The 26,050-nt window shown below is 42.3% G+C and overlaps 2 protein-coding genes across 4 annotated transcripts in view; one reads left to right on the top strand and one right to left on the bottom strand.

Annotated features, from left to right (window-relative positions):
* HDHD2 (haloacid dehalogenase like hydrolase domain containing 2) overlaps window positions 1-19,366 on the top strand; it is a 31,778-nt gene extending 12,412 nt beyond the window's left edge. For both annotated transcript variants that reach the window (XM_037165074.2, XM_037165075.2), the window contains exons 4-7: window positions 2,442-2,526; window positions 11,159-11,375; window positions 13,913-13,976; window positions 18,781-19,366. In XM_037165074.2, the coding sequence (XP_037020969.1) occupies window positions 2,442-2,526; window positions 11,159-11,375; window positions 13,913-13,976; window positions 18,781-18,884 (470 nt within the window). In that variant the 3' untranslated portion in view covers window positions 18,885-19,366. The remainder of the gene's footprint in view (window positions 1-2,441; window positions 2,527-11,158; window positions 11,376-13,912; window positions 13,977-18,780) is intronic.
* Window positions 19,367-24,987: 5,621 nt separating this feature from the next.
* KATNAL2 (katanin catalytic subunit A1 like 2) overlaps window positions 24,988-26,050 on the bottom strand; it is a 60,266-nt gene continuing 59,203 nt past the window's right edge. For both annotated transcript variants that reach the window (XM_037165082.2, XM_037165083.2), the window contains 2 exons: window positions 25,668-25,770; window positions 24,988-25,163 (listed from right to left, as the gene is read on the bottom strand). In XM_037165082.2, the coding sequence (XP_037020977.2) occupies window positions 25,024-25,163; window positions 25,668-25,770 (243 nt within the window). In that variant the 3' untranslated portion in view covers window positions 24,988-25,023. The remainder of the gene's footprint in view (window positions 25,164-25,667; window positions 25,771-26,050) is intronic.

Here is a 26,050-nt window from a genome sequence, read left to right as displayed (position 1 = left end):
CAGAAGGAGAAGAGATAACAAATGTACTGTATGTACCTTATTGGATGCCAATTACATATCAGATCTAAAGAGACATTTGGGGAAATTCAGATGTGGGCTAGGTATTGAGTGATATTTAATAAATTATGAAATATGAAAAGCTGAAATGAATGACATGGTATTTGAGATTTGCTTTTAAAAGACTTCAAAAACTGTAAAAAATGATAGATAAGATTGGTAAAAAAAAAGAAAATGATAGGTGAGAATGATAAATAGGATTGCTAAAGCTGGATGATAGGTACATCAAGGCTTATTATACTAGTCTTTCTACTTTTACATATTTCTGGAAATTTCTATGAGAAAGAAAAAAAAGTCTGTTTGGGTAGCCCACAGAACTGCCAAGGGGAGCCTGGAGTTAGTTTTGGGGCTGTATAGCCAGGAACAGTGTGCAACATCATGTCACAGAATTGATCGGTTGGGTACCAGTGATTGTCCTTGCTAAGCTTTGACTGCATTTGCCTGGTTGACCCCAGTGGAACTGGAGATTGGATGCTCCAGGTAGCACTGCTGCCTAAGAATCAGAGGCTGCAGCAGTTACCTCTTCCAATGGAGGTTTTCTGTTTCTTTGTTTTGCTAGCTCCCAGTTCAAAACCTTGGGTAGGTGTTTCTGGTGGGCAGAGCCTGTGTTTCATGCCAGCACCCATAGCTGCAAGAGAGGCTGGAAAAGTACTGGATTTTCGGACTATAAGATGCACCCACCACCCCACCCAGGAGGAGTAATGGTTGTTAATGCTGCTGTTGACTTCTGTTTACATTTACATTGGTTAAATATTATGTTATTTATGTTACTAAATATTTTACCACTTTTTTTGCTTCAAAATTTTTTTCCTATTTTTCTCTAAAACCTCCTGGTTTTAGAGGTGCATCTTATGGTCTGAAAAATATGGGTAAATATCTGGTGTTTTTAGCCTCTGTTATGGTAGGTTGAGCTCTACTTCTTACCAAGCTTTATGAGCTAGTGAATTACCTGATTATGAGAATGGTATTCAGAAACTGGGCACAATCAAAAATAATGACAAATACACTCTATAATCAATGTATTTGTGTTTCTGGGTTAATTGAAGTACTACAAAACAATATTTTAATCAGGTTTTTCTCTTTGGACTTTATTTGAAGAAGATTAAGATTCTTGTTGTGACCTGGCCAATTCGACTCCATTGGTTAGAGTGTCATCCCATAAACCAAAAGGTTTGGTTCGATTCATTATCAGGGCACAGGGCTAGGTTGTGGGTTCAGTCCCCAGTCAGGGTGCATAATTGATGTTTCTCTTCCTCTCTCTCTCCCTTCCTTCCCCTCACTCTAAAATCAGTAAGCATGTCCTGGGGTGAGGATTAAAAAAAAAGATTCTAGTTGTATGAGCAGTGACCTGGTGTTGGGTTATAGAAGCAGAGTCCCTGGTATGGAAGAAATCTTAGTCGTTCGGTTCTGGACAACATCTGAAACATCCTTATATACATGAAAAACCCAAAGTAGATGGGTTTTTGAAAAGCAAGCAATACCTTTGCTGTCACTGAATATCTTTGCTAGCAGTAGATGAAATAATAAAAGCACTCAAAAAACTTTAACTCCACTGTAGCCAGTGATTTTGTTTTCTTCCTTCAATAAACTTTAATCAGTTACTGAATACTCATGGTTGCTGGTAGAGAGAAAACTGGAAATCTTGGATAATCTACTATTCCTATTTCTTTCTCTTACATTGTGGCGGACTTGATCATGAAAAATGCTTAAATGCCAGCCAATAAGAGAGGGAAATAGGAATTGGCATGTGGATAATTCAAAAACCCTTTAGCCAGTGGTAACTGTGGTCGTGAATGTACTTGTTTGGTTGTCATATCTGAAGTGCTGTTCTCAAGTACCAAGGCCCTAAAATATGCTTACATTATAGAGTAATATTTATGACACTAAAAGTAGATGAGGAATTATGCAGAAAATAGTAGGATCTACAGTGCATTACATATTCATCATGAATGTGTTAACCTCAACTATATCAATTACAGCGTCTAATTTCCCTTGCCTCTTAGATTTTCATTCCCTCATCAGTTGCTATTGATCTATTGATAGTTCGTAGGGAATTCATGGCTGTCCTTGTTAAATCAGTAAAGCTTTTTGAAGTTAGAAATTACTTGTTTGAGAATATCAGGTTACATGTTTCAGGTCAGATATTCTACTTACTGAGTAGCTATAGAACCATACAAAAGAAATATGCAAAAATACCAGAAGTCATACTCTTTCACGTATCTTTTATACTATTTCTAGAGTACACAGGGCAGGATAATTTCTTAAACCACAGATTATTACTGCCACAAAACTCATACTTGATTGAGTAAAGCTGCTTTTTTGTAAAAAGTGACTTCACTTTTCATTGCACTTTTCCACAATTACATAGTTTTTTCCCTTCCCAGGAATACAAACAAGCGATCCTAATGCTGTGGTCATAGGATTGGCACCAGAACATTTTCATTATCAAATGCTGAATCAAGCATTTCGGTAAGTCTCTAGCTGTGTATTTTTCATCTGATCATATACTTTGCTATTTCCTGTCTTGAGTCTTTGTCATGTAAGGTTATACATGTTTTACTTTCTAGTCACCTAGACTGTACACTGTACATTAGGACATACACCTTGAAAATCACAAGATCAACATCAAATAATATTTATTATGGTCCTACCTGTTTTGTTTTTTAAAGACTTTATTTATTTATTGTTAGGGGGGAGGAGAGGGAGAGAAATACAATGTGTGATTGCTTCTAATGCGCCTGCTACTGGGGACCTGGCCTGCAACCCAGGCATGTGCCCTGACTGGGAACTGAACCAGTGACCCTTTGGTTCACAGTTTGGCATTCAATCCACTGAGCCACACCAGCCAGGGCTGGTCCTGCTTGGTTTTTTAAAAATGATGAATATATTAAAATGTAATGATCATTGGGATTTCTTTGGTTTATAGAATCAATATTCTGGAGCAGAAATTCATAATAAAATTGCAGTTCCTAAAGCTAGAAGTTTTCTCTTTTATTATCACTCCCATGATTTCCACTGACTATGCTGATTTATGACAGAAAACAGCATCCAGGCTAATGCACCCAAAATAGTAAGTGCGACTCTTCCTCCGGTGAGAATGCAGGCTATGGAAAAAATTAGACACCTTTGGCCATACTTTGTAAGAAATTATTCTCTGAGTGATACTGGTAGTCTGAACTGGAATAGGAGGGATGAAGAACACCAGATTCAGCCCTGGCTGGTGTGGCTCAGTGGGTTGAGTGCCAGCCTACATACCAAAAGGTCACCGGTTCGGTTTTCAGGCAGGGCACCTGCCTGACTTGTGGGCCAGGTCCCCAGCTGAGGGCATATGAGAAGCAACAAATTGATGTATCTCTCACCCATCGATGTTTCTCTCCTTCTCTTTCTCCCTCCCTTTCTGTCTCTCTAAAATAAATAAAATCTTCATTAAGATAGAAAAGAAAAGAAAACCAGATTCAGGTAGTATCAAGGGGCCTCGATGAATGATTGAGTTAAGGAGGTGAAGAAGGACAGTGAGTCAAGGAGGACAAGTTTCTAACCTGAGCACAAGCAACGGAGAACACTCCCTGTGGGTTCAGGAGGTGATAGTTTAGGTCGGGCTGTTTGGCAGGTGGTATATCTAGGTAGAGATGTTCCGATGGCTGTTGGTTGAAATTTGGGGAAACACAGCTAACACATAGGTTATAGATATTCATTGTGTATGCATTTTACTTTTAAGAACTTTCTGCTGTTGCTTCTGAAAGGAAGACTACATACTGGTTCTCCTACTTCCTAAGATAAATGGGATCAGAATTTACCTACAAATCTGCTCCAGAGTGAGACTGACTTTTTCCCTGGGATTTTTTTTTTTTTCATTTTCATCTTGTCTTTTACTTCTTGTCAAATCATTGAACAGTATAATTGATCTTTTAATTTATGACAGATACTTCAAAATATTACATAAAGATGCATTTGAATTAGCTTAAAAAGTTTTTGTAATGACTACATAAATTTTGGTATTTAACTTAAAGAATGCTATGAAAACATCATTTTCTTACCAGTACAAAGATCTACAAGAATCATTCTAACTTATATTTGATGTAGAATTCATTTCTTGACATATGTGTCCTAGAATCAGAATGTTTATAGGAAACTAAAACTCATTACAAGGCTCGCACATCTGGGCACATTATTTGCTGTTGAACTTGAAAATGGCTGTCTTCGTGTACAATCTAATTGGCCATAAACAGCACCTTTTTTCCCTGTGTGCATTTTAGAGCCTCAGTTAATGGAAACTATGACTACTTAATGCACTTAGTTATTCTGAAAGTTAAGCCTTTGTTTAAAAGAAACATACCTGCTGTTACAGTTGCTCAGTGTCTGTTTACTGTAGTTATTTCCTGGAAGTCCACTGCTGTACCACAGTGCATGAAGATACACTAGGGGGTATGTGGTGTTAAAATTTCTTTTGCTTCACCTACTTCAATTATTCTACTGTGGCTTCTTGGGGTTGGGGTGGGGTGGGGACATTATATCACCTCTCCTTGAGTAAGGTTTCCAACTATACCAAAATCAGTTTTCATTTGAAATAGAGAATGTACTATAATTTCTTACTTCCGAATTTACCCCTACTAATTACCAGAGAATTCAAGGAGAAGGTATTGATTGATTTTAGCTGGTAATTTGGGAAGGACATATTTAATTGGTCTCTGTCTTAGATGGATGCTAGACTCGGGGTAATAAAAATGTATGTTGACATAATACTGACTTTATAATTGCTCGGATGCTGTCTAATTAGTACACTTCCCTAACCATATTGATTTTTCTAAATACTACATGTGAAAGCATTACAGTGCACTTGTAGGTCAACTCTAATTTCACAAATGCACTTAACAGCTGGGGGGAGAGTTAACAGAAGGTTTTAGGGCTTGCTCTTCTTTGCATATTGATGTCTCCACAGAGACTGTGCCTTGCAACCAATGACTACAGCTGTTTGGATTGTAAGTGGCAAATACAGACATCTCAGATGAACCACCGACCAGTTAAATTACTGTTCAGGTTGATAATGAGAATAAACATTGGATTTTAAACCCCACTGCATAGCCGCCTTGAACACCAGCTTCAGGAGCGTATTGCCCTCAGGTGGAAGCATTAGCCTTCCACGTTGCACTGCTTTTTATTTACTGTTTCAAATGAGCTTCCTCCCCACCCCCATGCATGGTACAATCTGGCTACAAACACATCTTACACATTTGAGTGAAACTGGGAACACTGAATCCTAGAGAATTGACTTCAGAGAAGAATATGAACCAGTTGTAAGGAATAGATAGGATTTGGATGTTTGGGTTCTGGAAAACATTTAAATCCTGAGAGCCATTGGTGTCTTTTTGTATTTTATGTACTACTAAAAGACACAAAGAATGATATAACAAATGCTCATATGCTTATCAAGCCATGTAAGAAAAAACAAATTATTGACATAATTTGATATCCCCTGCATGTTCCTTCCCAGTTTTATCACCCAAGACCCAAAACTAATCAGGATTCTGAATTGTTTATCATTTGCATGCGTTTTTAAAAATACTGTACCATGTATGTAGGTATCCCTAGACAGTGTATAGTATTATTTTGCACGTTTAATACTTTGTCAACTTGCTTTCTTCCTTAGTGATACTGTGTGGTTCCTCAGGACGCATGTCCGTAGCCCAGTTTATTCATTTTCACAACTGTCATACTAGTTTCTAGCAAGGTCTTTTTCATCTTGTGACCTGAGTTAGAAATGCAAAGCTTGAGCATTTTAGTAAAAGATCAATTATAATTAAATTGAATGATTTCTATTAGGAGGAAGGCTACTTGGGCAAAGGTAATTTGAACTTAGCATTAACAAGATTAAAAAGTATCTAAACAGAAAAGTAATATGTCGCCATGGTGGAAAATTTTAAATGCGCAAAAGAGAATAAACAAAACCATCTTTATTCCTTCCACCTCGCTAGTTTGTTTCCATGCACATACATATTTAGACAAAAATGAGACTATATACACTATGTGGAAATTTGCTTTTTAAAAACTCAGCAATATATTGTGCATGTTTTTCTATATTCTAAATACTCTTCTACACATGTTTGGCTCCCACAGCATATCCCACTTAGCCAGACGATTCCTGTCGTTGATTATTGCCGAGTTTTTGAAGTTAGTTTTTTAAAAAAACACCTTCCGAGAACATTTGTTCAGCAATATTTGTTTGTTTCTTAAGATTTTTTTCAGAACTATAGTTTGAGGGGAAAAAGTACATGAAATTGCTTAACCTAGGAAAAGTTCAAGTTTTTTTTTTAAATCAATTTAGAGCAATTGCTGTCCAGCTTCTAGAGGAGCTTATTAAAATGTCATTCTATCTGACAATAAGTAACATCACAGCTTTCACGTTTAAGTGCAAAAGGTGGAAGGCTGCTTAAGAATAATATGTTGAAGCTTCAAAATGACTTAATTTTGAAGTTAATTATTTCTTTTCTAGAATTACTACAAGGCACAAGAGTCCTCAAAAAGTCTTAAAGATGTGCAGAAATTGGGTGTTTTTTTTTTGTTTGTTTTTCAGGAAGAGATTCTTATCACCATAAATGGTTCCTGATGAATGTTGGATTGCTTTTTTCCCTATCTCCTCAAGAAAAAAATTAAAAGTTAATTACTTCAATATATTCAATTCCTTAGAAGGGGAAGAAGAAAAATGGAGAAAGAAGATCAACAACAGTGGTGTCAGTTATTACTTCATTTGTGCAGTAGCTCCTGAGTCTTTGCTAAGTGCGCAGAGCCCTGGGCCTGAGGAGTTCCAGAGCTGTACGGTCGCAGGACTCCAGTTAGAAGTGTTTCTACGGGCTTTACCCCTTCTGAAAGGGCTGACTGCTGCGCAGTCTTTTTAATTATAGTCCAGACCATGAGAAATTATATTAGACTTAAGAACTTGAGTTATTTAAAGCATTCCATTAGTATATGCAAGAGAACCACTTTATACACCAAGTGGAAGCTCATGGAATACACAGTTGAGTTTAATTCCAGTCACTAATTGCTCTTATTTTTTAATTTGAGGAGATTGTTGTATGATCGAGGCAGCTCTTGCTACTCCAAATAAAAGTTGTAGGTGAAAAAACCCATAAATATATTGTTACCTGTTTTTAAAAAATTGATGTTACCCCCCAAAATCATAATTATCTTTTGGAGGGCAGGCCCCCAGTAGTAGAGGCTTCCCCTGCTAGGTGAGTGTTCTAGGAACCCATCTGTATCAGTGTGCTGACTGGCGTTGTGAGAGGCTGTGTTCAGCTTCAGTGAGTATTTTTGAAGAATCTTTCACTACACTTTTCCATGTCGTGATGGGTGATTTACAAGTGCACTTGCCTAACTGCTGAGTGTCCAGCAGTTTTTGACCCAAAACAGCATGACTGCTGTGCCCCACCTTCCCCATTTACCCAGTCTTGCCCAAGTGAGTTTCTTTTTTTGTTTCCCCGATGAAAAAGTTTCTCAAAAGGAAACATTTTGCTGATGTGGAAGAGATGAAACAAACAACAGTAAAAGCACTAAAAGACATCAAAATCAATGGGCTCAAACACTGTTTTGAGGAGTGGATAAAAAAGCCTCAATAGGTGTATTGCATCAAATGGAGAGTGCTTTGAAGCTGACAAGTTTAAACGTGCAAGAATAAATATACAAGTGTTTATAAATAAATTCTGGGGTTTTGGGGTTCCCCCCTTGTACAGCATGCAGACAGTTCGGTAGAATTTAATGCATAGGTATACCTGTGTAACCCCTCTGTTCAAAATCTGGAACATCCCCAGCACCCTAGAAGGCTTCCTGTCTCAATCAGTTCCACTTGTTCCTCGAGGTAACCGCCGCTCTTGACTCCTGCCAGTGTTGCCAGTTCTTGGCCTTCACATCAGTGAAATCATACAGTTGTAACATTTTTGCGTTTTTTTGAGATTTATCGAAGTTGTTGCAGGTAGTAGTGCTTTGTTGTTGCTTTGTATCTTCTTTATTTTTGTTGTTGTGTAGTAGTGTGTTGTATGACTATTCCACAAATTATTTATTTATTGTTAGTGAGCATTTGGATTGTTTCCAGTTTTGGCTGTTATGAGTAAAGCCGTATGAACATTCTTCAACATGTCTTTTGGGGGACATATGGGCTCATTTCTCTTGGGTCTGTAGAGTAGTGAAATTACTGGGTAATAAGATAAGTACTTGTTTAGCTTTAGTAAATATTGCTAAACAATTTTCTGAAGTCATTATAGCAAGTCATATATTCCCACTGGCTATGAATGAGAGTTTCGGTCGCTCTGAGTTCCCACCAGTCTCTGGCCAGTCTGTGTAACTGAAGCTGCTCTGTCTGGGGTGTGCAGTGGCATCTCACTGCATTGTGTTTCTGTTTCCCTGATGAGAAATGTTCTTGAAACCTTGTCATATACTTGTTGACCATTGGGTAACTTGTTTGCAATATGCCCATTAAAATCTTTTACCCTTTCCAATTGGATTGTATTTTTCTTACTGATTTGCAGGAATTCATTTTATATACAAGCACTACAAATATCTTATCCCTGTACTTGCACTCTCTTAATAGTGTGAAAACAGGAAGTTCTTCATTTTGATGGAGTTCAATTTGTCTAAATGTCAGTAGTGCTAAGGTCGAAAAACCCTGGCAGTTCAACCCATTCATTGACAGGAAACCTGGCCTACACATGTGGAGTGATTTGCTCTTACCTATTTTAAGAAACATAGGTACTACATTTTGGACCAGAAAATGCTGGGTGTGGGGGGAGGCAGTGCTGTCCATTGTAGGACATTGAGCAGCATCTCTGGCCTCCACCCACTAGATGCCAGTAGCGCCCCTCTTCCTCCATTGCGACAACCGGAAATGCCTGCACACACTGCCATATGTCTCCTGGAAAGCAAAACTGTCCCTGGGTGAGAACCACTCAACTAGATGTTTGCCTAAGATGTTTATATTGTGGCCCTGCTCCCTCACTATGATTTTTCAGTTTTTGCCTTTGCGTACGTGGACTTCACAGCCAGAGATCTTTGCATCGAGCCTTCTTTGTGCCCCTTTTTCCTGGCTTCTGGTACCTTGTAGGCTTGTGGTTAGATACAGACAAATTCACATGATATCCCCCTGATATATCATATCCAGTGTCAAAAAACAACCAACCCTTGGTTGCCCTGTCTAGTAAGTGTAAAAACCCTCCAAGTGTTGGGGGTGTCTGTTTTTGATACTTTGAAACGTGTTTAACTATAAAAGATCTTTTAATCCGTGTCCTAGAAAAAGTTTACCGTTCAGTCCATCCTGAATATGCCTTGGCTCTTCGAAGACTCAGTAGAGCTTGTGCTGGGCAGAGCACGACAGAAGCAGGAGCCCATCTTTTCCAACCTCGTGCAGCACCAGTTTCCATTTAGAGAAACGCCAAGGAACCCACAGCTCTAGCCTTTCAGGGAAGGCACTAAAGCACTGCTTGGGAGTTAAGTACACACATCAATCAAGCTGATAAGTCTTATACCCAGTTAATACATAATAAAATATTAACAAAGTCAAATCAAATGAGTTTTTAGTTTAGCTATGTAAGTGGAAAGCAATTTTGAGGTCTGTTGCATAAAGAATTCCAGTTCCGTGGTAGAGTAGCAAATAAATGGGATTAGGGGCGGGTGACAAGAAGGGAGATAGATAAATCACCCATTATTATCTCATTGCCATCAGCTGTGGTTCTCTAAGGCCAGCATAGTGGCTTTATCAGGTCTCCTAACAGTTAGATTTTAAGATCTGCTTTAAAAATAAACTTGTATTAATATTAGTGAATAAATTGGAAGGATCTGTCCTGTGCTGTGAGCAATTTGTAGTAACTAACAGTAAGGCCCTGTAATAGTCCAGTATTGGTTTTTACTTAATAAAATATTTAATCATAAATGTCTGAATTCTGCATCTCCCGCAGGAAGGCATTTTTATGCCCACCGACAAGAATAATTTAGCAGTTTCATAGTTGAGCGCTTAATTACTCATAATTGTGAAGGGTAAGATGTGATGAATTCTTCCTCGATGGATACTAAATATTTTAACTAAGTAGATGACTTAAAGTAAATTAAGCTAGTGAGATCATTTATTACATTGGTTAAAAGCAGTTTAAAAAACATCATGTCCTGCCTTCCTTTAGGCGATAATATGTGTGTGACTGTTCTGCTCTGCACCTACAGGTTGTTCTGTCAGGGTGCGTGGTAGATTTTGTTGGACGGGGGTTGGTAGGGGAGCATTAAGAAGTTGGTGGGGGTTTTTTAATTTGTTTTGCTATGTTTTTCCTGAGTCACTAATGGAGATCTTTGGCTGTCCATAGAGTTTGGTTATCAAATTAATGGGGAGACTCTTTGTGCACTTTTATTTGGTATGAAGATATCTGTCCTACGTCAGGACAGAGAAGGAGATTTGGCAGTAAAGGCTGTCCCTTCAACCTTGTTGGCTAAACCGTGCCACACGACACACAAACAGACAACATGTTGTTGGTTTGTTCTTCCAAGAAGATGGCCTGATTTGCAAAGTAACGTCAGACGCCGTCAAAAGGTAGAATGAACAGGGGAATGCACGAGCAGCAAGTATTTGTAAAATGCTGTATTTTAGGTTTCTGAATCAGAAAAGCCACCTACATTTTGGAGGAGAAGAAACCGGGAGTCGGTGTGTCAGGAGTCCACTGAGTGTGTCTCTGCAGCTGGTTGTGTCGTGTCGGGAGGGACTCAAGAGCCTCCCGCTCACCGTCAGGGGAGGTTGCGGCAACTCGTCTCATTAAGTTAAACTTCTTCCCTTAAGTGTCTTATTGAGCTTTACTTCTCTTAATTCTTTCCCTGGCGATTCGGGTAAAGTGAAACCACTAAAGGTAAAAGGTTGAAGCAATCCCAAATTTAATAATCTATCACCTTTCTTTAGTGTATTTGAGTGTAATTCCCAGCAGTTCTTAGCGAATTCATTAGAAGACAGCAAGTCATTAAAAGTTAATAAGAAACTCTTTGTTTCTGTGAATGTGAATAAAACCACTTTGTAAGTACGACATTCTTTTCCAGTCATAAAAGCCTTGCTTTTAGCCAGTTTCCATTTTCTCCGTCTCTCTAGGTTACTCCTGGATGGGGCACCGCTGATAGCAATCCACAAAGCCAGGTATTACAAGAGGAAAGATGGCTTAGCCCTGGGGCCCGGCCCATTCGTGACTGCTCTGGAGTATGCCACAGATACCAAGGCCACAGTAGTGGGAAAACCAGAGAAGACATTCTTTTTGGAAGCACTGCGGGGCACTGGCTGTGAACCGGAGGAAGCCGTCATGATAGGAGATGTAAGTAGAAGAGCCCAAGAGATGCCCTGAGCCTGCCCGTCACGTTGGTAAGAGCCAACCTCAAAGCGCCTCTTCAAAACACAAGCAGACTGCTACTGACGGTAGTAGATAGTACTAAGTGGCTGCCCCCAAAAACAGGCTTTCCAGTAGCTGTTTAGTGGTATTCTTCTAAAGAACTGAAATTTTGATTATTTATGACATTCTCTATAGTGTGGTGATATATATATATAATTTAAGATATCATTAAATACAAGTCAGTCAAAAGCTTTATATATCTTTTTAAAGAAACTCTTACAGAAATTTAGATTTTTCAAATATTACTTATGTGGGGAACAGCCCATACCTAAAGAATTCTACCCTCATTGATTTTTTTCTCAGTATATGCTCTATGGAAGAACTTCCCAGTCAGTGTGCCGCAAATAGCTTAAAGACATCGATTGCCTTAGCCCTTTGAGTGACCAGTCTGACCCTGGGTGGTTGGAGGCCCGTGGCCGGTGACCTCTGGCCACGAGCACCTTGTCAGTTTACCCTGGTGTACTGGGGAGGTACTTTCTGCATGTGCCATGAGGGAGAAAGAGCTAGAAATCAACGCTGCCTTGTGGTAGGTAGGTGGCAAGGATTATATTTCAATTTTAAATAATAACATGTTAGGCTGAAGGGACCATCAAGATTGTCTGGTCCAAATCTCCTCATTTTATGATTGGGATACTGAAGCCGGGAGAGGTAAATCTCAATGCCTAAATTTTCATAGCTAATTAGTGGCATAGCTGGAAATAGAACTTGCAGCTCTGGACTTCCTCCAAGACAAACTATAGATCCCGTGCTTTCTTAACTTGTGATGGTGCAAATGCATCACGGGCTACCCGATATCCTCTTCCACTGCTATATATATTTGTTCATGTTTCACTGAATGGGAGAATCATTGAACTTGATACTGTTCTGAGAAACCATCTTTTCAGCCACCTATTCTTCTTGGCAAGCCTTCAGCTGACTTTCTTAGGTAGGTGTGTGTTTGAAGAAGTGGCTCTCTGAGCCTGGAGACTCCACAGTTCTTTATCCTGGGAGATACTGGTGTGCGGATGGGGAGGGAGGCAGAAGGGCATGTGATAGCCGCTTCGCCCAGGGTCATTTGTTATCCCAGAGAGTGGCAGTTTCTCCCCTCCCTTTCCCTGTCCATTTGTCCCCACCTCCCTTCTTCCTTCTCTTCCTTTCCTCTACCTTCACTGCTTCAACAGGGCAAGTTGAGATGCAGCAAAAAAGGTTTTAAATTAGACCTTGGATGAATTTTGACATTCTAAAACTCATTTCCAAGGGCTGTTACTGAATAGTATTAATGACTGACAGAAAAAAAAGACAAAGCGCTTTCTTCAGGTATGGTCTGAATGAATCCTGCTAATAGACATGAGCTAGCAGGATTGATTTTCTTGATGTTTCTTCCAGTCCTTGGATTTTATTACCTTGGATTTATCATTACAGTCAACCAAGTGTATCTTATTCATCCCCATCTTGAACAAGAATGGAAGAGAGCACCTCCTTTTTTTTTTTTTATTCTCACTAGAGGACTTTTTTTTTTCACTGCTTTCAGAGAGAGAGGGAGTGGGGAAGGGGGGAGAGAAAGAGAAATGCCGGTGTGAGAGAGGAACATCAGTCGGTTGCCTCCCGTACATGCCCAATCCCGCAGCCCTTTTGAGTTACCAGGACAACGCCCCAACCTGCTGAGCCACCTGGCCGGGACGAGGACCTCCTTTTCTAACTACTTACTGTGTTATTCCCACATGCGAAGTGAATACCAGGCAGTGCCACAGTCTGTTCGGGCAGCTGATTGGACTTGATTGCACCTGGTAGGGACGTTGGCTGGAGAGTAAGGATAATATGTTACCTGGGCAGCAGAACAGCCATCTTCTGAGTCTAGTTTATTCACTGTCTGCCTTCGGATCACCTCAAAACCTGCCAAACGGGTAGGACACTTTCTTCCACGATCTGTTTTGAGAGGAGATAGATGGACATGTGGCAAAACTTGAAGAAGTAGCACTGCTCTGTGTTGGGAACTGGAATTGCTACTCTTGTACGTCTTCCACCACCGTGACGCTTCCCTTGGCAAACGGCGTGCTCCTCAGACTATTACATGTGGGTTTATCTGTTTTTACCTCTTCCTGGCCTTCACTGAGGATAAAACCAGAGGCCCTGACTGGGTGACTCGGCTGGAATGTCATCCTGCACACCGCGAGGTTGGTGGTTCGAGTCCCAGTCAGGGAGTGTACCTAGGTCCCTGGTTGGAGCACATATGGGAGGCAACCAATTGATGTTTCTCTCTCACATCGATGTTTCTCTCTCTCTCCGCCTTTCTCTCTCTCTCAAATCAATAAACATATTCTTGCATGAGGATTAAAAAAAAAGTCAGTATCTCTTTTTAAAAAAGGATAAAATCATGGGGTTACGGTTGGCAATCCAGCCTAATAAGTCAAATCATTTGGTAGGGTTTTATTGTCAAGTTCATTGAAGACCTTACACTAAGTGCTTTCTTTACACTTCTCTAGGATTGCCGGGATGACGTTGGCGGGGCTCAGAATGCGGGCATGCTGGGCATCTTAGTGAAAACTGGTACGTATCATCTGGGTAAGCCTCCTCTGGAGCAGGATGGTAGAACACGCTGCTGCTTGCAGAAACGTTCTTTCAGAAATGCCAGGGCTCCCTGGGCACTTGAAGTCCGTTTCTTCCACAAAGCGAAAATAAAATGGTCTTAGTCGTACAGGGGCAGCAGTCTGCGTGGGGGGGGCCGTGCCGTCCAACTCTAAGAGGATGGGAGTTCGGAGGTATTTTTGTACTTAGCCAGAGGGAGCCATACACAGTTGACAGTTAGCATTTACGTGATCTCCTAGGGATACAGATACCACATGGGAATGGACCATGGTCTGTTGATTGCAGTGCCCTATAAAAACATCTCTTCTTTTTGTGCCAGCTGCAAGGTGCGGTGCATCTCTTTAGGAATTGAGCAGCTAAGAGAGCTGATGCTTTGTGTTAATGTTTGCACTTTTTATTTTTATTTGTTTTCAATATAATTTTTTATTTTTTAATTAAATTTATCGGTGTAATATCGGTTAATAAAATATGGATTTCAGGTGTACAGTTCTGTAATACCTCATCTGTATAAGGCATTGTGTGTTCACCAATATGTGCAACTTCTAAAACACACACAAAATTTTTTTTCATCCTTTCACTTACTATTTTAGGAACTATTTTCCATACCACAATTAGTTACACTCTTTGTGGTTCCTCAGATAAGTTTAAAGAGAAGCAAGGAACTTAATGGGAGGACACAGGTAATCCTATATTCTGACTACAGTGGACTCTTTAAACGTCTGGGGTCCTGGCCTCAGCTTGGCGCCAACTAGCTGTGTGAGGTTCTGGTCAGCGTCCTTCACCTCTTTTTATCCTTTAAGAATGATGAGGTTGGACAGGTCACTTCTAGCTTTCCTAGTACAATATATGATTTTGTGCAATTTCCTTATGTGCATTGTTAGCTTTAAAAGTGCTTTCAAGGTAAGAAAAGAACAGGCGTGGAGCTATGTGTGGGGTTGAATACCGTCGCATTGGGAACTTGATGAGCCTTTCCAGATGTGATGAAAAGGTCCCCTACCCTCACCCCGCCCCCAGATGGTCCCTCTGAGCTTGGAACTGATAGCACATGTTTAAAGATGAGAGCCAGAAATTCAGGAATTGTCACTGGGCACTTGTAAATGAAACGGCAGACAAGTGGTTTCATAGATGGCTCTGTGAGCTCTTTTGCCTGGTTTCATATAATGGTAGTGGAACTATTTAATAGGCCGTTCATAAAAGGGAAGATTTAAACAAAGTCACAGAAGAGCTGCCACTAAGAAATTATTTCGAAAAAGTACCTTTACTCATGACTATGATGTTTGTTGAAGAAAATGTGGTTGCATAAAAGCTATGTTGAACTAAAAAATAGAAACAAGAAAATGGAACCGTAGCTACAGTTGAGTAAGGGGTAACTGGCAAGACCCTTTGTGAACATGGAAACACAGTCTCCCTCTGCCTGGGGCTTGGGCTGAGCCCAAGGTGACCCTGGTCACTTGGGAATTAATGGGGTTTTTCTCAGATTTCTCCGTCAAAATGATCTCCACCTGTTCAGGAGCATTACTGCCCTTTTGGAGGATTGGGGGGGGGGGGAGGAAGTATCAGAAAAAGTCAAGAAAAATAGCCACACTGATGATTCTCCCCTATATCTTAATTTTTTAATTCCTGCCCTTCACCATTTTTTCCTAGTCATTAAAAAAAAATCTCAGATAACTATTTTTTCTCTTGTTTATTGTTCCCATGAACATTTCCTTTCTTTAGCTTACATAATTAGGAATTTACACTAAGCATCAGAGCTGGTCCTATGCCAGTGTCCTTAGGCCCAGTTCCCCCACTGGTCTCCATTGGCCCTGCCTTCTTTTCTGACTGGCACTTGGTTGTGATCAGCCCATCACACAGGCATCCAGGTAGTCTTAAAAGTGCCAGGAGCATAACACAGTCAAATCTGAAAAGAATAACTGGTAAGCTGCTAAGTTCAACTCATCAGAATAGTCCCATTGGAACTGCTTATCTCCGGCCCAAAAAATCCTGAGTAAGCCCAGTATCTGAAATCATGCAGGAAAGCGGGCTTTACTTGTGAATTTGAACTCAGTGCATTTAAACAAGTGTTAGGTTTCCCAGTGTTGAAAATCATCAGAAAGAATTTAACTTATTCAGCTCTGGCTGGTGTGGCTCAGTGGATTGAGTGCTGGCCTGTGAATCGAAGGGTTGCTGATTTGATACCTAGTCTGGGGCACTTGCCTGGTTTGCAGGCCAGGTCCCCAGTAGGGGGCGTGTGAGAGGCACCCACACATTGATGTTTCCCACTCTCCCTCCCTTCCCTGCTCTAAAAATAAGTAAATACAATCTTTAAAAAGACTTTAACTTATTCAGTAATAAGTGCTCTCGTATATATACTCTTGAGCAATTTTGCTTTTTTTTAAAAAGATTGTATTTGTTTATTTTTAGGAAGAGGGAGGGGAGGGAGAAAGAGAGGGAAAGAAACTTTGATGTGAAAGAAAAACACCAGTAGGTTGCCTCTTGTACACACCCCAACCAGGAACTGAACCTGCAACCCAGGTATGGGGCCCTGACCAGGATTTGAACCGGTGACCTTTCGCTTTGCCATCCAGTGCCCAACCAGCTGAGCTACACTGGTCAAGCAGTTTTGTTTCTTGATGCGTAGCACATCATAGGTGCTCAATGTACATTTACTTAATGATTTGTTAATAAAGATTTTTGACTTGTCCTAACTAGAATTTCTGTTGAGCATGTAAAAAACTCACCTAGAGAAGATGGGATTACTCTTCCTCTAATATCATAAGCATGGGCTTCCTGTATTCTCCCTCCATTCATCATTTGTCCACCCAGGAGAGCACAGACTGCCACAGTGAATGGGCCGGGCATGGGTGAGGTGGTCTGAGCCAACATGATTGAGCATCAGCCGTGTGCCAGACACAGTGCGAGGTGCTAGAACTGTCACACACATGTAAGGCACTGGGTCAGTGTGTACCTTGTAGAAATCCCACTTGCTGAGCTAGATTATGTAAAAGCAGCAAGTCCTTATCAACATGGCTAAGAAACTTGACTTTCACACATTTGCCCTTAGACCACTAGACGCGCAGGGATTTGGTGATGGAGGAATAGTTAGTGATTAACTTACCTATGAGACCAAATAGAAACCTTCAAAGGAGTTAATACTGCAAGGGACTTAAGCTTGAAACAAAAAAAACTAGCAGTAGTTTGCTGTGTGGACCATGTGTGGACGGGTACCTTGAGGATGCCGAGGTAAATGAGGTGTGTGTTTGTACATGTGTGCGTTTCATGCTGGCTCCTGTCCTACAGGAGTTCACAGTCAGCGAGGCAAGAAGCATCTTCATCCCAGTGCAGGGGTGTGGGGCAGGGCATTTTCAGGCTTTGCGTCTGCTGGGCAAAGCCTCTCAGAGAAAGCGATGGTTGCGGAAGACAGAAGGAATTGTAGAAAATGGTGGGTCTGTTTTGGGGGGAGCTGTGTTCAGGCAGAGAATACTGGAAAATGCAGAAAAATCAATAGCAGGGCCACAGAAAAAGGGACAAGAGAGCAAGGAGAAGGGGGGTTACAGAGGCAGCCAGGGCGGGGCACTTGGCCTCTTCCCACAAGGCCTTCCTGAAGCAGTGTCTTGCAATTCTTTCCTTCTTTCTTTCCTTCCATTCTTAAAAAAGAAAATTGAGGAATGTTCACACTGTGCTAGTCATTTTGTTGGTGCTGGGGGTACATTGGGGGATATAACAGGCCTCGTCCCCACTCTGAGAGAACTTAATAGTCTTAGGTGTGAGATAAACATTAAACAAACAAAACTATGTGTATACATAATTACAAATTGTTACTGGTATTGTGGAGGCAAAAAAAAAAATAGGTGTTCTAAGAGACGATAACAGGCGGAGGGTCTAATCTGGATGGGAACATGGAGTCCGACCTGAAGTATGAGTGTGGGAGGCAAGAGGAGTGTCCGGGCAAAGGGGACGGCCGGGTTCTCGAAGAGCCAGGTGCCGTCTGGGACGGCAGCTGTGTGAAGGGCGCACCGCTGAGGCTGGAGGGGTGCTGGGGCCCCATGTCAGAGGGCCTGCCAGGCAGCGATGGGGACTTGAGGTTCTTCTGAGAGGTGCTGGGACCCACGAAGGGTGTTTGTTTAGAGAGGGACCAGCGTCGTCTGCTTTACATGTGCAAAAGCTCTCTGCGACCACTGTGCGGACTGGTTCCTCTGCCGTGTTGGGGAGTTCAGGTTATAGGTCTTGAACGCCAGAGTCTGGGGAGAAACAGGTGGTGTCCTGCCCCTTGGTGCCCTGCCATGCATGTGGCATGTCCTGCCTGGCCCTGGCCTGTGAGCATCCCTCACTCTGTCCCTCCTCATGCCAGGTCTTGTCATATGCCAGGTTGACAGGGTTCCCGATGGTGGCATTCACCCTCAGGAGCTGACGAGGCCTCTGCCCTGTGGGTCAAGGCTTCCCTTTAGAAGCATTGATTTACTCAGTATTTCCCTCTTTAGGGCTGGAGGGGTAGAAGATGATTTCATCAGCTGTGGAGATCCAAAGGCACCCTTAGCCCTCAGGTGACCCCTTACCTCCTTGTCCATTGTGAAAGGCTGCAGGGCCTGGGGAAGTGCTCGATGGGATAGCCTTTTGAATTTCTTCATTGTGTCCCGAAGCCGCAATAAAAGATGCTTTGGGAGATAATGGAGCCCGATTCTGTAGTAATTGTGAGGGTGGTTTGTGGTGGCCTAGGTGTCCACCGGGCCTGGTCACTGTGGCATTCCAGCAGCAGCTTTGTTCACCTGCTCTACTTTCATTTCAGGTAAATATCGAGCAGCAGATGAAGAAAAAATTAGCCCACCTCCTTACTTAACTTGTGAGAGTTTCCCTCATGCTGTGGACCACATTCTGCAGCATCTTCTGTGAACCACTGAATCAGAAGCAACCTTTTCATCGCAGCCTTTCACCGTCTGGAGTGGATCCCTCACGGACTCAGTGGCAGCACAGGCAGACTCACCCCTCAGCGCTGGCGGGTGCAGCCCTCTCTTGTTGTGCGTTAATTAGAAAGAAAGGTATCGAATTGCAGCCAGACACCAGGTCTTGCTTCCCTCTTTTGTTTCATTTTGTAAAAGAAGATGAGACCCAAAGAAAGGGAGAGCTGAGATTTTATGCCATGTTTTTAAAACATATTCATCGGATTAGCAGGGCCGGGAGGGAGAACCCACTGCAGGCAGTCGTGTTCTTCACTGTCTCCTCGCCGTACACTGGGAGGGCGGGTCCAGGTTGTGAGTGGAATTGAAAGGTGCGTTAGGTTGTAGTTTTAACGTTGAGTTCAGCTGTGAAACCCGTCAGACGTGCCAAGTAGAGTACATGTCAGAAGAAGCAAAATAAATTGTCCTTCAGCCCAAGTGACTGAGTGAATTTGCTTTAACGGATGTTGAAACTAGATTACGCGCTGCACTATTCCCAGCACGGACGACTTCCTTTTCTCTTCATTAGCCAGAGATGACTAATTTAAATTTAGAACCTGATTTTAATTTAAAATAATATTTCCATTAATAACCTATTCATTGCAGATACCTATTATACTGTGTAACAGTTGTTTTGGAAATTTTATGTAAAATTAAAACTATCAGTATTTTACAGATGTTTTAATTAGACATTGTTATTAACAGGAACAGTGCAGAAACTAAAATCAAGCCTTTAATGTCTTACAGACCATGCATTTTTGAAGTTAGTGTCCACCAGGGTCCTATTAACTGTACATTTGCAAGATTTCATTATTTTTGCCTCTGACACTATGGGAAAAATCTTTTAGAAGCTATTGGGACAGATTCAGGCTTTTATGTACTTGGTTACTACAGCTGTGAAATGAAATCTCGTCTGGCTGCATGGATTATTCTTATGTTAAACCCACCAGAATGAGGGGGTCTAAGTAGGTAATGATTTTCCTAGTGCATTTGCATACTGTGATAATCCTGGGCCTTTGCAATTGTTTTACAGGACTCTTGGGCATTGAATTATTAGCATGTAATTGTACATCATTGTAGTGTTCACCTTATTGAAGTACACACTGATGTTAATGAGCTTCGGGTTTTGATGCTTGTTTAGAGATTGGCTTGGTCTTAGGTGCAGGGGAGCAAAGCTGAGTAAATGGCAGCTCCACTCCTTTTGGTGGTTTGGTGAGCACTCTGTTCTTGTTTGTGCCGGTGCTCCAACTCGGTCCTTAAACATCCTAGAGTGGAAAAGACAGATGTGACAGGGCCCCCACCCCAGATCAGAACGTGAATGGAGTGGTGGAGAGCATAGATTTGGGAGCCTGAGCAGCAAGCACATAGTTCTGTGACCCTGGGCAAGGTAGCCTCTTATGCTCCCCTTCCCTTATCTCTGAAATAGAGATAATGATGGTGTCCATTGCATCGGCTTATTGTGAGGGCTGAATGCGTGATTCGCAGAATAAGTACTTAGAATAGAATCAGGCAAATGCTAGTTATGGGTCATGGTGGAGATGTAGCAGGAGAGTCCACATTTAACAATCTGGAAAGGGTTGGTAGAAATCACCTCTGTAGTTTGTTTAATGGGGAAAGTCTTCCTGAGAGTTTTTAAAAAGAGAGAGAAAGAGAGAGATTCTAGTACATTGAAACTTCCTCAGAGCAAACCGAAGCCGCACAGAGAAAAGCTCAGCGTGCAGATAGAGTGCTGCTTGGTGCCTGGTGGATGGGCCACGTTCAACTTTGGCCTGTCAGCTGGGCTCCTGGGTCCGTGATTCTCTGTTTGCTAGTTGCTCTGTGCTACATGCCAGGCTAGGAAATAAGCATGCAGGAAAGGTATTCAGCCTTGAGGAGCCTTACTGCTTGAGGAGCTGAGGAGAACACACAAGACATGATGAATGCTCCATCCCTTGGTGATGTCGCCCTGGCTGCAGGATGGAAGGAGGTGTTCGCTCCGTCAAGCCCGCGAAACACTTGTTAGATGACACATAGGGCTTCACGCGTCTCTTTTCCCCACCAGACAGGGCCATTGTCTCATTTTTTAAAAATACCTGCTACAACACAGACAGTTACTGAACCAACTCAGATGGTTACTGAACCAATAAAAAACTAGCTGTAAATATTATAGGAATTTAATGCTAGAAGGTATAGCTATGGGGAGGGAGGAGAAAATAAGATTCATTTTAGACTCGTTGCTATGGGGAAGCCCCCTTAGACACTTGGAAATAATGAATCTGATGTTCTGGAGACAGGTTAGAGCTAAAGCGAAGAGGTAGGCATCACTGATGGTCAGGAATTAAATAGAGTGACAGGAATGGGTGAGATCACTTGAGCATAACGCATCCAGCCAAGAAAAATGGCTTCTCTGCACTCCTCCATTCTGGTTTGGCCCTGTGGGCCATTAAAATCTCAGTTTGATATTTTATTGATTTAGCAAACATTATATAGGGCTTGCTAACCACCTGTCCACAGTCAGGTTCATGAGGATAAATAAAAATCTAGGTTTAGATCCAGGTTAATATAGATGTACCCAGCTCAGCTGTGTGGTCTTATATTGGGCCTCATGAAGGAGATTTAAAAACTAAACTTAGGATTTTATTTTTCATCCCTCCCATTTGCAGGGCTATCTTGTGGTACTAACCTCAAGGACAATATTTGCATCGAATTTACTGTAATACTGTCCGAGGCCAAGAAAAGGGACCGAGTCACAGCTTAGGACTAGAAAGGGTATTTGAGACTACCCATCGTCAGGAGATGTCATTGAGTGTCTGCTGTGAGCTAGGTGCTGGCTGGGTGCAGAGGACGATGGAGCACACCAGGCCAGTGGCGGGGACTCGTGGTTGCTGCGCCCGCTGCCTTCAGGCCTTCAGAGTCGGCTGGTTGCCCGCTGCCTTCAGGCCTTCAGAGTCAGCTGGTTTTGCAGAAGCTCTAGCTACCTGCCTACCCTCCTACATCTGTCAGAGCTGATTGTAATGTCTCGAGAAAGCAGGGGAGCTCCCCCTAAGTGACAGTTCCATTGAATACCTGTGCAGTGGTGGGCAGTCAGAAATTCCCTTGGGACCTCTCCTTTCATTTCACACTTAGATATCACAGTAGTGTGTTAGACAGGTGAGTCAAAAACAGGGCTTTGTTCAATTGGTTTTGGATGGATCGTCATTCCTGCCATATGAAACAGGGAAACTTTGGGGATCCATAATGGACAATTTAAAAAATCACACTAATCTGTTTCACTAAAAACTGCCTGAAGCAGTGGAATCCCTTTTTCATATGCAGTTGTTTGCACAGAGCCGTTTTGCATTGTCAGGTTTCTTTGGCATAAATCACAGAAGTCTTTTTCAGCATAAACGCACAGGCCTTTGCTGACTCTGTAGTATGCCGGCTGTCAAGGGCTCATACCCCAAAGCATGCTGCTGTCTTTAAGAAGCAACCAGAGCAAGGTGCCCAAGTACCAGAAAGTATCATAATTTAAACTGCGTATCTGTTAAAACCAAACGAGTTTGAATACCTTACTTTTTTCAGTGCTTACCTTCATGTCATACACAACACCTGTTTGTTTCACTGGCTGATGAGCCTGAGAAGATCAAACTATTAGTTGCCCACTGTGGGTGAATCACTGAGGAAGAGAGAGCAGAATGCAGCTCCGAGTCCTTATATGCGTATCTTCTAGCCGGTAAACATGCATATAAAAATAAACCTAACAGTCCACAGGGCACTGACAAGTTCAAGACAGTTGTGTAAGTCCTCTCAGAGAAGTGCAATGAGCTAAGTAAACACTTTGGCCTGTGCCATTTTGAAGAATGTTTCATTCATTCAATAGCAGTGAAAAAAAAGTATCACAACCGTCGTGTTAACATTTGAGTAGGGCATATAGATGAAACATACAACTTACTACAACAGAGATATTGATAAGTGATGAAGACGAGTAAACCCAGTAAGAGGGAGGGGATTACTTCAGATGAGGTGAAGTGTGGAAACAAGCCAGAATTCTACAGGCAGATAGTTCATCTTATTGCCAAGATCTGACACGGGTATTTCAGGTGCAGATCACGGGTACTACTGGTTTTCCTAAGAAGGGAGGAAGATCAGGCAATGTTAGGTCCAGATTCCACATTCAGCTGGGGCTGAGTCACACTGCTGTGTCATTCCAGTAGTTTTGGCTCTCCCCACTTCCCCACAGTCCCCACTGCTTCCTTATCTCACACCCAGCTTACTTTACTCAGGTGTTACTATGTCCTAGGGTCCTAGAGGAATTTGAGTTGTGAGCTCTGCTTTAGAAGAAAATACCACATGTTGGATTAGGTTAAATTTTCCTCCAATCTCATATAGCCCTGTAAATTTAGATAGGCTTTTAATCTAAAGAAAAAACATGCAGACTCTATAAACAGAGCAGATTAGTCAGATGTGTTAGTTGTTCTCTCTCTCTCAAAGCCCCACTGAAACAAGAGGAGAGGAATAAAGAAAGTACAAATCCTCAAGGACAGGCCACAAGAGACTGGTAGAGGAGACACCCATGGGGGAGAGGGTGCAATTGTTTGGAAGGTGGTGAGCAAATAAAGTGTTGCTAATTAAAACCAGTGCAAAGAAAAGAAGCAAAACTCATCCTGAAGAACCACCTCAAAGACTCAAGGTTGGAAGATACTAGGTGGAGAGGAAGCCAGGCATGAGGCAGGGTTGAAAAGCAAGGAATTGGTTCAAAACTGGCAAACAAAACGGCTGGAGCCCCAGACCCTCCCACCCTGAGCAGCCTAGACAGGAGAATGGAGGTGTATTTTCTGATGACGTAAAACCATGATACTTAAGGGCTGGGGGACAGTGGGCATGGTAGTGGATGCAGGGCTGACCATGGGAATTAGGTACATGTCTGCTTATTCCAAGTGGCCCTCAGTTCTCTTCCCCTTAAAGGGCCAGCACCGGAGAGCATGGGGATGGAACTGAAAATTTGTCTGATATGTGGCCATTTGGAAAATAATACTGATGGCAATCTGACAGATCTGATGATGTGTTGCAAAAAAAGGGGGGGGGGTACTCAGAAAACTAAGCAAATGAAAAGCAGGTGGGGAGGTAGTTATTAATTCAAGGAAGGACAGAACTCACCAGAAGAGAAAATGTAACCCTGATTCACTAGTTGGCTCTGCAGTGAACAATGTACAGTTCTCATAGAAATACAGTTTACTATGAGAGGGTCGTGGGTTCAATTCCCGGTCAGGGCGCATAGCTAGGTTGTGTGGTCAGTCCCTGGTCCAGGCTCATGTGACCCCAGGTCTGGGCATGTACAGGAGGCAACCAATCAATGCTTCTCTCTCATATCAGTGTTTCTCTCCCTCTATCCCTTCCCCTCTCTAAAAGCAATGAAAATGTCCTCAGGGGAAGATAAAAAAAATTGTATTGGGGGTCAGAACTCACAACTCTGAAACTGGTAGCTAGTGCTGGTGGTGGGCCAGTCACCACTGCTGTCAGCGCTGGACTCAGAGAAGTCACCTCCAGAGATGGAGTGGCACTTCCCAGTGAGGCCTGGTCTGCTGGGGCTTTGCTGCTGAGACAACCGGTTTAGGTCAGAATTCGGGGGAGCTGGCGAGATTCAGAATATTGTCAGAAGAAAGAGACTCCACATTTCCTTCCCACTCCCACCCCTGTGCAGCCTTGAAGTGTCAGCAGGTCAGATGGTCTGTCCGGCTCAGCTTCTGCCTGGCTCCCCACCCACAACCGTTCTGTGCATTTCAGCACAGTTTTCCTAACTACATCTTCTCCTTTAAAATGAAGACACCAGTTGTAAGTGAGTAACACCACGAGAAATTGTTCATCAAAATTTTATGGAGTCCAATTGCAAGAAAACTCTCCACTGCGTGACCTAATAGCACACATACCTGTCACTGAAATCTTTATTATTCTGCTGACATCAATATGAATCATTAATGAAAATATCTCATACTTCCAAAGCAAATACAGTTGTTCAAATTAATTCAGTCTTCAGGAATAATTTCCTCTTATTTCAGTCATTATGTTCTTCTGCTTTTGCTAATCAACCAGAAGGCCCCTGTGGTTGCCTTTGTGGCCAGGTCAGAGGAAATGTGATTTCAAACAGACTCAAACTCACTTTGCCAGGCTGAGTATTTCTGAGTCAGATTCTTTGCTGAAGGCTTGGTGTGAGCTAATACATCCAAGAAGTCGGCAGTGGTCACTGTGTCCAGCTGGATCCCAGGTAAACCGCTGCTCTCTGGATGGAAACAACAGTAAGGGCACAGTGATCCACCGTAGGGTGATCAATGCTCCCGAAATGCTAAGAGGCCCTCCTTCAGGGCGATGCATAATGCAGTGTTCTTAATGGCTGATGCAGAAAAGGCAAGGCTAAAGAGGGCTTGGGAGAAAGTTCTTTAATGTACAACTCAGCCCCTGAAGCCCAGACAAAAATATGTGACTTAAATGTATCATCAGAGTTTTATTTAATATTTATATAGTCCCACAGTGGATCCGGCCTAACATCATAGTGTGTCAGAGAACTAAAAGCCTGAGCTCTGATGATTTCATCATCTTGGGAGAAGGTTAGTCCAAAACAGGGCAGCAGAGGAACAAGTTGAGTGCAGGCAGGATGATTCGACCAAGATCGGAGCAAGTGTAAAGAGCCACCAAGATCAGGCGCAAGGCTCCATCTGCTGGTGAAAGTTGGGTTTTTTAACCAAATTTTCCTCCCAACGCACCTTTGCTGTGATCCCACCTTTACCTGACTGGTGATTTTCAAGTGCATCGAAGATCTTCCTCACAGGCCTCATAGCTGCCTCTCTGCAGACCAGCTTAATGTCCGAGCCTGAGTAGCCCTCAGTCTCCTGAAACAGCCACAAACCAGCCCCTGGTCAGCAGGCAGAACGCTGGTGGTGATGATGGATCAGAGCGCCCGTTTAGTTTCTGCATCTGGCCCGCATGGACACTACACAAAGATTCCCAGAGAGATTGCGCTTGGGGGCAATAAACAACTTCCTAATTCCATCCAAATTTACGAGATAAGATGTTGGCGAAGGAAGGATGATCAAATTTAGCAGACACTGGTTTTTGTAAATAAGACCAAAACTGCTTTTGAGCAACCTCAATGAGCATGAAGTTCAAATG

The sequence above is a fragment of the Artibeus jamaicensis genome, unplaced genomic scaffold (genome assembly GCF_021234435.1).
Source record: "Artibeus jamaicensis isolate MK-2021 breed Jamaican fruit bat unplaced genomic scaffold, CSHL_Jam_final contig_354, whole genome shotgun sequence".
Lineage (NCBI taxonomy): Eukaryota > Metazoa > Chordata > Mammalia > Chiroptera > Phyllostomidae > Artibeus > Artibeus jamaicensis.
Note: the sequence above shows the minus strand (reverse complement) of the source record. Positions and strands in the feature narration are given on the sequence as shown.